Genomic DNA, 10,791 nt, shown 5'->3' with positions numbered 1-10,791 from the left:
TTTTGTTAACTTCATCAACATTTATTGAGCTGTGAACCGTTGCAATCACTGCTGAAATGTGAGACTCACCCATCCTGATCCGCTCTCAGCTTCCCCTTGAAAAGGAAGCCTGGAGCAGGACCGCCCCAAACACCAGAGGGTAGAAGGAAGACATGGCGGGGTGCAGGGAGATGAGGGACAGGGGGGGAAAGGAAGAAGCGGGACCAGCGTGCAAAGTTAGACTCCTGGGGACACACGCACACTCCCACACACGCAGGCAAAGACCAGGGGTGTCCATCTCTACCCCAACCGGCAGCCGTGAGAACATCAGGGAAGGACCAGGCGTCCACGAGACATTTCAGTCCTTCCTGTCATGAAGCGTCTGCCGAGAGGGGCTGGGCCAAGGTCACTGGACTGCGCAGAGAGAAGGGGGGAGGGGGCTTCAGACTACAGGGAGAGAGGCCAGATTAAAGGGAGTCACTTCACTGACTTTAACCTCTAAGCTTTTGCTGTAGTAAACTGCAACCATGAGTAGAACAGCTCTGCTGAGTTGTGTGAGTCCTTCAAGAGAATCGCTGAGCTTGGCGGCGGTCTCGAGACTCCTGAAACTGTGCTCAGAAACCATGCGAACAAGAATCATTCTTCCCCCTTTCTTTTCTTACATAAATCCCATTTTTGCTTATTTTAGATGAAATCACCCATTGGTGGACTCCTCTGAATCTAAGCAAACCTTGTGCTGATTTAAGCAAATGCCTTGAGTTACTGACAGTTTGGAAGCGGCAAATGGTGTGTTTATGCAAGGGATGCGCCGTTTGTCTTTAGGAGTTCAAACCCCACAAAGGTGGCCCCCCCCACCCCCCCACAGCAACAGCCCACACATCGCCAGCTCATGCAGCTTTGGAATTATGAAATTCTTGATTTTCTTTTTTTAATCTGGGGAGACTCACTTCTTTTCAGACCTGCACAGGAGGCAAGACATTCATATTTTTGTACTGCTTTAATTCAAATTTGCGGGTCCAAATTCCCACTGAAAGCAACCTCGCTCTGCTCTAGTGAGGACGGTAAGAAATGGACCTTGAGTTCAAAGCGTTTCAGAACCAGGTTCCTGGTGCAAAGCATGCTGGGGGCAGGTACCTGGGTCCCCAGTATCCTGGCACAGGACACTCAGTGCTAGCACACCGTGGGGCGGGAACTGGCACTCAAGCTTAGAGGGGGGCAGAAAGTGCTTCTAGGCTCTCAAAAGCCAGGAGCCAGAGCTTGGTTATGGCTTGGTTAGTAACCAGGGCCCAGTTCCAGGACAGGTTGGGTTTGGGGCTCATCTAGAACGTACAGGCTTGAAAATCGAAAAGCAGGCTCAGAAAGTGCTGAAAAGCAGTTCTACGGTCCAGAGAACAACATGGAAACCGCTACTTGTTCTGGTATTGGGCTGGACACTAGTGCTCGGGTCTGGAGCACGTTAGGAACAGGAGTCGTCAATTGTCATCTAGGCGCCGGGTCCCCCTCACCTCTGCCCTCAGGGCCCATTAGGCCTGAGCCAAAGCGGCTTTGATGGCGGCCACCAGCTTCAGAAACTTGCTCTCCGTGTCCACATAGCCATCGCCTCCCTGGAGAAGGGAGGAAGAGGCGAGGGATGAGCTGGGACCAAGATGCCAACCCCAGTCCCAAAACCCCACTAGCCCCAAATGGGGCAGAACGGACAGACAGACATACCTTCTTGGAGTGAACCAACTTCCCCGCTACCAACACTTCAAAGAAACCGGTGACCTGGGGCGTCCCCTCGCCGCACTGGGGAGAAGGAGAGGTGTTGGCAGGGCTGAGATGCCCTCTTGGGGACACCCGCCGTTGCCCAAGGAATGGAGAATGGGGGCGAAGGGTGGGGCTGACCCACACCACCCCCACCGCCATCCAGGGCTGAAGGATGGACATGACCCATGTTTGACTCCTTCCCCATCCCCAGGACCCACGATGTCCAGGCGTCCAGGAAACTCATCTTCTAACTTCTTCTTAAGCTGAAGATACTGCAAAAGGGGGTGCGAGGTCACAACAGGGGTCCACAGGAGCCACGCCAGCTAGCCCCCCTCCCCCATCTTCCAGGGGTGCCTCTTGGGACCACTCTGCTTACCTTGGACTTGTAGCCTCAAGCGCCACTGGTGGGAGAGTGTCCAAGAGAGTGGGTCCCGGGAGAGAGAGGGAGACGGTGGGGATCCAGGGAGAGGCAGGAGCAGAGATGGAGGGAAATGGGGGGGAGCAGGAAGAGATGAAGAGGGACACAGATGACAAAACCAAGCAAGGCACAGACACCCTCAAGAGAGAGGAGAGACACACCCGAGTGTTGGGGGGCAGCACACAGATGGGGAGGCAGGGGCACAGGAAGGAGAGAGCCACCCACGCGAGGAAATTCAAACAAGGGGTGACAAGGGGAGGCCACAGCGTGAGGCAGAGCAGAGGCGGAGGCAATGGAGAGAACTGGGTTAGGACAACTGCTGAAATAACAGCTCCACCCCCGCCCGTCCAAGGGAAACCATTATTCCTGGATCCCCAAGGCCCTGCCAGGCCCGAGGATGAAATTTAAACACCTCCCCAACCCCCCACGGGAGGCTATTTTGGAACTGGAGTCTGGTGCACAGGCCCCCCCCTCCCCGGCCTCAAAATTTCACTTCACCCCCTGCGTGACCGAGCGGCCAGGGACACCGCTAATGCTGTGACAGATGTGAGCCTTTCATAACCCCCTCTGGACATCTCACAGACATGACAGCCAGTGGACCCAGATTCGGGTAATCTGTGATCTGCAGCCTGAACCTCGAGCTACCGACCTGCCACTGCCCCACTCCCAGCCTCAGTTTCCTCACCTGTAAAATGGAGCTAGACACACCCCCTCCCCCACCCCCACTCAAGGGGTTTCCGGGGGAGGAAATTCACTTAACATGTATTTATTCAGCGCCTACAGGCCAGCATGCCTGTGCATGCCAGCACAGTCCTAGGGGCCAGGGCGATCAAGCAGTCTACAGGACGGAACATTCCCTGCCGACCTGGCACTTTTTCACTCTGAACGGAACAATCAGATCAAATGTTTAACACCCAACACACAGTATTCCCTCCGCGGTAACGTTAAGATCACTCCCTCTACAGACGGGAAAAGCGAGGTCAGAAAAAGACTAGGGTTAGTAGCGAAAGGCATCCACTGTATGCATTCAAGTCCTTGCCAAACGCACGTCGGAAACTTCTCGAACCTTCTCGACTCTGGCCGGCCCCACCCCGCGACTGTTCCAGGTACTGGGGGAGGGGAAACCGAGGCGCTGACGGAACCTCCTCTCCCATTACACACTGACCCCCACCTGCTCCCCACACTGAGTCCCGGAATCGGGGGGGTTAAAACAACACACACGTGTCGCAGTTCTACCTTTTGAGACCTGAGACATGTAGAATGTTACAAACTGGGGACGGGGTGGGGGGGGGAGGGCAGAGAATCAGCGCCCTCTGTTTCCCACCCCTACGGAATCCTTTTCCCAGTGGAAGGATCCCCATGGGTCCTGCCCCCGACGTCCCCAGCGCCCAGCTCCGCTAGGACAGGGCGGGGCCCGGGCGGGATTCGAAGAGGGGATCTCCGGCCCTCGTGCTCACCAATAAACGACTCGAACGGCAACAGCCATGATTCCGGACCGGAGCATCCGCTACAGTCCGAACGCCCGATCAGCACTCCGGCGAGAAAAGGCGAGGTGGGAGCCCCGAGGCGGAGCATGCGCAGAGAGGCCAGGTACTGGGCGTTCCACAGAGCGGACCAACGCCGCGGGGGCGGATGAGGGGAGAAAGGCCCCACAGCGGGGACGAAGGGGGCCCTACGGCCCACCACCACCCTGAGGGCCCCGAAACAAATCTCCCTCCTCTCGCCCAGTGAGGCCAGGGAGCATACCGGCAGAGGGAGTCCCGGGAGAAGCCTTTGCGCGCCCCCTCCCGGCTCTCCCCCTCCGGCCTGGAATGGTATGGCCTCGCGGGGCGGGGGTTCAGGGCCAACTGCTACTAGGAGGAAACGGAAGTACAAGCGAAGGCGGTGGTTTTGCAGCGAGGACCTGGGGGGCGGGGCCGGGGGGAGGCCGAGGGCGGCAGCGAGGCCGAGAGGGCTGAGTCCGAAAGGATTTGGGGTACTCAGGGCAGCCCCTGAAGCTGGGGTTTCCAGTGAGCGCCCCAGGGCCCCGCTGCCTTATTAAAGCCTGGCATCCGCACCCGGGCGCCCTGATCAGCTTGGCAACCCCCCCTTTTGCGCCTTCCAGTCCTCTGTGTGGCAAGGTGTTCACGGAGAGTGCTGGAAGCTGGCAGCTGAGTTAAAGGCTTAGGGCGCGATGCCTTTCTCTGAGCCTCAGTTTCCTCCTCCGGAAGATGGTATAATCGCCTTCAGAGAATATTTACCCATCTAAGAAATACGTACTGGGTACCTACCTGCAGTCATAGGTTCCGAAGATACAGCAGTGAAAAAATAGACAAAGTCCCTGCCCTTAGCTCTGCCCGAGGTCTTCCCACCGCAACTTCTGTCTTTGATCCGCTGGTTCTCACCTGCTGTGACCCTGACGTCTCGGGGCACTTGGCAGACATGGTTCAAGTTCCACCCCACCTCTTTTGCTGGCTGTGTGTCCTCTGATCTCAGTGGTCTTGGGAAGATACAATGAGCCTCTGATGTAGAGCAGATAACATGTGGCTGGGCTAGTCAGTGTCCCATTAATAGAGGTCTTTTTCAGGCTTCCAAGGTCCTCAGAACAAAAACCCAAGCCTTGGGAGTTCCCTGGTGGCCTAGTGGTTAGGATTCCAGGCTTTCACTACTGTGGCCGGGGTTCAGTTCCTGGTGGGGGAACTGAAATCTCGCAAGCTGCCCGGCTTGGCCAAGAAAACAAGCAAAAGAACCCCAAGCCTTAGCATGCTCTGCCCCTGACTGGTCCCATTGTTCCCTTCTTGCCCCTCTCTTAGTGCCTTAGCCACGTGGAATCAGGGACCTCACCCACTCACCTGCCTCTGGGACTTTGCGCACGCTCCTTCTACCCTCTCCTACTGCCTGACCCTGTTCATCCTCCAGAAATCAGCTCCAACATATCGTAGGGAAAATTTTGTGTCGTGATAAACTATACCTTCTCCATATTGCATCTGTATTAGTTTGCTAGGGCTGTCATCACAAAGCACCACAAACTGAATGGCTGAAACCCCAGAAATTTATTTCACGGTTCTAGAGGCCAGGAGGCAGAGATCAAGGTGTCAGCAGGGTTAGTTCCCTCTAAAGTCTGTGAGAAAGAATTTGTTCCATGATCCTCTCCGAGCTCCTGGTGTTTCGCTGGCAACCTTTGGTGTTCCTTGGCTCCTAAGAGCACCACCCAATATCTACCTTCAACTCCACGTGGCACTCTCCCTGTGTGCATGTCTGTGTCCAAATTTCCCTATTTACTTAATTTTCTTATTTTATCTTTATTTTATTTTATTTATTGGCCATGCCACGTCGCATGTGGGATCTTAGTTCCCTGACCAGGGATCGAACCCATGCCCCCTGCAGTGGAAGTGTGGAGTCTTACCACCAGGGAATTGCCAGGACCCAGTCATTTTAGATTAGGGCCCACCCTATGCCAGTATGACCTCATCTTAAGTAATTGCATCTGCAACAACCTTGTTTCTAAGTAAGGTCACGTTATGAGGTACTGGGGGTTAGGACTTCACATATGAATTCTGGTGGGACATAATTCAGCCTGTAACAAGCCATTCAGAGTTATCTGATTCTGTGGGGTTCTGTTTTACAACTCCATAAACTGTAGATAAGTGGTGGCATTACAAAATAATTCTTCTCTACAGGCGTGCAAATGAATTCTGTCTGGTGGAGGGACAACCCTCTCTCCCTTAGTCTGTTTGGGCTGCTATAACAAAATACTACAGTTTATAGCTTATACACAACGGAAATTTATTGCTCCCAGCTCTGGAGGCTTCAAAGTCCAAGATCAAGGTGCCAGCATGGTTGAGTGAGGGCCTTCTTCCTGGTTCATAGCTGCCACCTTCTCGCTGTGTCCTCACCTGATGGAAGAGGCAGGGGATGTCTCTGGGGTCTCTTTTATAAGGGCACTAATCTCATTCATGAGAGCTCCACTCTCATGACCTGAGCACCTCCCAAAGGCCCCACCTCCTAATACCATCATCTTCAGGGGAACGCAAACATTCAGACCATAAGACCCCCCCAAATGTTTTGCCTCTATTTGCATTTTTGTTCCAATATTCCTGATCTATAAATGCATCTGTTTGTTGATTTTCCTTTGAACCAGTTATAACACCTGACAGTGTTAAGTGACATCTTTAACATGTTTTCGCTTTTAGATCTGTATGAGTCATGATTTTCCCTTTTTTCCCCAAAATTATCTTCTAACAATGCTGTCCTCAAGGAAGGCCACCCAAACCCCACAGGCTGGCCAGGGTCCCCATGGGGCTCCCCCATCACTGCCCCAACCACTCTGGTTGTCCCAGGTCTGACGTTTTCTCAGCACACCCAGCAAGTGGCTGGGCACAGGGCAGATGCTCAGAGGCTGTTTTGTTGGCTGAAGACTGAGAGACGCCCCCCTTCTGCCACTGAGAACAAAGAGGTCTCTGTTGCCCAGGAGTGGAGGAGGCTGGAGACAGTAGTCACGCTTCTGGGGTTGGGAATGCATCCCTTGCTCACTCTCTCTCTCTCTCTCTCTCTCACACACACACACACACACACACACACACACACAAATGGTAACACACAGCTCTCCCCCTTACCTGGCTACACAATTGCACATTCAGACAAACCACAGCCCAGCCAGAGACACAACGCAACAGCACAAACCTCTATTCTGCTACACAATGACACAAAAACACACCAGGCTCTCCCTATACAACAGCGCAGCCCCTACCCAGCCAGGATCACAACAACTACACCTCCAAATGCGCGACTCACGCACTATGGCTGCCGCCTCTACCCGGCCACGTGGTAGAACACACAACTGTACCCTGGACAATAACACAACACACATGTATCCGGACAGAGACACAACAGCTCGCCCAGAGATCCCGCTCACTGGGACACACAATTGTATACAGAGCACACACTGCTGAATCTGGCCACGGACATTGATACACAACCGCACAGCTGCACACAGAGACATGATCAGTAATGCCCACGGACACACACACACACACACACACACAACATTAACCTACCAATAACCCAGACAGACTCTCACTTGGATGTATCTGGGCATGAACACCATTGCACAACCACACACCACCCCAGGGGCACACCCAGGCAGAGACACTGCAGCCCAATCCCACAGCACATGCAGGCTCCCACTCACAGCCTCACGGTGACCCACGCCCAGGCTCGGGCACACGCAGTAAACAGACATGGTCCCTGCCTCCTGGGGCTCATGTGATGGTCAGGGAGACGGACACGGGACATCATAAATAAATAAGGATTCCTATTTATTTACAGCATAGTGAGTGCTGGGAAGAAAAATAAAGCCCGGAAGGATGGCAGGGAGTGCTGGGCTGGGGAGTTTTGTAAATAGATCAGGGAAGGCAGCTCTGTTATTAAATACACAATGAAACAAAAGCCTCCTTCAGGCCTAAATGGCAGGAAATGTGTTATCCCATTTTACAGATGGGCAAACTGAGGTACTTGGATGAGGTCACACCAGGCACAGAGCATGGATATGACCCCACTGTCTGGCTGTGGAGCCTGTGCTCTGAACCACCTTCCTGTCGGCAAGATGGAGAAAAGGGGGGTGGGCAGGTGGGGTGGGCCAGGTGGGATGGGGGGTTGTCAGGGACCCCGAAAGCTCCAAGGGGTGAAGGAGACCTGGACTTCCGAGAAGCCAGGAGGTCCAGCCTCTGCCCCACCCCTGCCCCAGGGAAGACGCTGCCCGAGACTCTGTGTCTAATCAGGTGGCCCTGGAGAGTGACCTGGAACCCCATCACGCTTTCAGTGTCTTCAACACCTTGATGCAGGTAAGGCTAGCGGCGGGGCACCCCATCTGACTGTCGTTCTGCACGGGGGCCAGGGCCCCCCTGAGGCTGTGGCTCCTCCTTGTGCGCCCCACCCCCACCCCAGGGACAACCACTGAGCCCTCCGCAGACCGGGCCTGTCTGGGGAGGACCCTGACTCCACCATTCATGGGACCAGCACGTGCAGAGGCCCCCACCTGAGGGGGAGCCTGGAGCGTGTCCTGAAGCACTGACCTGACCTTGTCACTCCTCTCTGTGGGCCCCCCAGTGCCCTCTAGACAGGTCCAAACTGTTTAGTACTATTCACTCTTTCATTCATTCATTCAACAAACATTCACCGAGACCCTGATATATGTTGTCCCCAGACGGAGAAGACCCAGAGTGGGCGGGGCTAAGTTTGGAGGCATCCAAAGGGGGCATCTGACCAGCCTGGGAGGAGGTCAGGGAGGGCTTCCTGGAGGAGGGGACTTTGAGTTGACGAGGAGGAGGGAACCTGGCAGCAGGAAGAGCAGGTCCGAGACCTCTGTCCCCGGCGCCCACCTTCAGCTTCTCCAGATCTCCCACACCGAGACCAAGCAGGGTGCTGTGCTGCACCCCACCTGCATCTTCGCCAACATCCCCAAGGTGCTGCACACGCAGGAGCAGGAGGCCAGGGGCGGCGACGAACCGAGATACCGTGAGCCCAGGCGGGGGTTGGGGGAAGCCCTCCATTGGGGACGTGAGGGACAGGACAGTGACCTCAGGGTGCCCCTCGCCGTCTGGGGTTACCTCCTCGCTCCTCCCCACACTCTGCCTTCTCTGGGACTGCTGACGTGGGACCTGCAGGTCCCAAGAGCCAGACCTGGCTGGGTGGCCTTGGCAAGTGCACCCCTTGCTGAGCCTCGCCCTCCCCATGAGGTGCTGGCTGCCCTGAGCCCTGAGCCCGTCCCAAGGCCTGAGGTTTTAGCAATTAGAAGCAGCGCCTGCCGGTAGACCCGTCCCGGGAGCCCCGTGAACTTCAGGGCTTGGTCCTGCCTGGGGGGCTCCCTCAGCTTTTCACAAAGCTGCTCTGTACCTTCATGCACATACGTCTTTGCACGGCCACCTGCTTTCCTCTGTCTTGTAGATACCTAGGTGTAGAAGCCCCGGATCAGAGGGTGGGTGTATGGTTAACTTTTCAAGAAACTGCCCAACTGTTGTCCACAGTGGTTGTAACAGTTCATGTTCCCACCAGCAGGGGCGCCAGAGTTCCAGTTGCTCCATCCTCATCCTCGCCAGCACTTGGGAGAATCAGTCTTTTTTTTAATTTATTTTTATTTTTATTTTTTTTGCGGTACGCGGGCCTCTCACTGTTGTGGCCTCTCCCGTTGCGGAGCACAGGCTCCAGACGCGCAGACTCAGCAGCCATGGCTCACGGGCCCAGCCGCTCTGCGGCATGTGGGATCTTCCCGGACCGGGGCACGAACCCGTGTCCCCTGCATCGGCAGGCGGACTCTCAACCACTGCGCCACCAGGGAAGCCCGAGAATCAGTCTTTTTAATTTCAGCATTCCAATGGACCTAGGGAAGTATCTCACTGTGATTTAAATTTGCATTTCCCTAAATATTAATGAAGTCTTTTCATGACCTTATTTGCCAGTCCTATGTCTTCTCTGATGAAGTGTCTATTTCCTCAGATCTTTCGCCCATTTTTTATTGAGTTGTCTTCTTCTTATTACATTGTAAGAGTTCTTTATATATTCTAGATATGTCTTTTGTCAGATATCTGTTTTGCAAATATTTTCCCAGTCTGTGGCTTGCCTTTTCCTTTCTGCAACAGTGTCTTTTGAAGAGCACGACTTTCATTTTGATGAGTCCAGTGTATTTTTTCCTTTAATTATACTTCATGATTTTGGGTGTCATATATAAGGTATCTACATCAAACCTAAGGTCACTAAAATTTCTTCCTCTATTTTCTTAGAGAAGTTGAAGGGTTTTATATCTTCTTTTAGAGCTTATGCTTTTTTTTTTTTTTCCTTATCTGGCTTCTCATCTTGTTCAAATCCATCACTGCCACTTGGCCTCTTGGAGAGATAAAGATTCAACCTGCAGGCATCAAGGGGGTGAGGGAGCTAGAGTGTCAGAAGCAGTTGCTATAGCAGTCTTGGGTCGGCTAGCCTTAGAAAAGTCCGCATGCAGGGTTGGCCCTCGCCTAGCATTGGGGAAATTGGCTGATAAACATTTTCCTCCACGGATATGAAACTTCCCTAAAGATAGGAGTGCTCAGTCTGCCTGGACTGTACGAAACAATATGGTTTATGCTGCTGATGTCTGCTTGCTTTCTGGAAGTCTGGAATTTGGGTACATGCTGGGTAGAGGGTACCTACGTGAATAGCCTCCCCAAAACGCTTGGGTCCTGAGCCTCTAATGGACTTCTTTTTTTTTTTTAAACTAATAACTTTTTTTTTAATATTTATTTAGTTGCACCGAGTCTTAGTTGCGGCACATGGGCTCCTTAGTTGTGGCATGCGAACTCTTAGTTGTGGCATGCATGTGGGATCTAGTTCCCCTACCAGGGATAGAACCTGGGCCCCCTGCATTGGGAGCGCAGAGTCCTATCCACTGTGCCACCAGGGAAGTCCCTCTAATGGGCTTCTCTGTGCAGAAACGTTGCATACACATTGCCGCATTTTCATTGCCGGGGAAACGTGCTCAGGGTGAGCCCTCATGGGAAGGGAGTGAACATAAGGAATCTTGCACGCGGATTTCTCCAGACTCTCCCATTATGATCCGCTGCGTGTCCTACTATGTCACTATAATAAATCAACTCTAGGGAGTTCCCTGGTGGCCTAGCAGTTAGGATTCCCGGCTT

General features: G+C 53.7%; 1 protein-coding gene across 3 annotated transcripts; it reads right to left on the bottom strand.

The window, feature by feature from the left end:
- On the bottom strand, nt 1-3,749 carry SELENOW (selenoprotein W). 3 transcript variants are annotated; one of them, XM_049703665.1, is made up of 6 exons: nt 3,601-3,749; nt 2,102-2,126; nt 1,944-1,997; nt 1,690-1,764; nt 1,485-1,583; nt 1-426 (listed from the first exon to the last, which is right to left on the bottom strand). In XM_049703665.1, the coding sequence occupies exons 1-5, from the start codon at nt 3,645-3,647 to the stop codon at nt 1,503-1,505; spliced, it is 282 nt and encodes a 93-aa protein (XP_049559622.1). In that variant the 5' UTR covers nt 3,648-3,749; the 3' UTR covers nt 1-426; nt 1,485-1,502. The 3 variants fall into 3 exon arrangements, with proteins under 3 accessions (XP_049559622.1, XP_004271153.2, XP_049559623.1); XM_004271105.4 differs by having other exon boundaries at nt 1-393; nt 3,601-3,740; XM_049703666.1 differs by having other exon boundaries at nt 349-1,028.
- Between the last annotated feature and the right edge of the window lie 7,042 nt (nt 3,750-10,791).

Source organism: Orcinus orca, chromosome 20 (genome assembly GCF_937001465.1).
Source record: "Orcinus orca chromosome 20, mOrcOrc1.1, whole genome shotgun sequence".
Lineage (NCBI taxonomy): Eukaryota > Metazoa > Chordata > Mammalia > Artiodactyla > Delphinidae > Orcinus > Orcinus orca.
The sequence above is the reverse complement of the archived record's forward strand: the minus strand, read 5'-3'. Positions and strand labels throughout refer to the sequence as shown.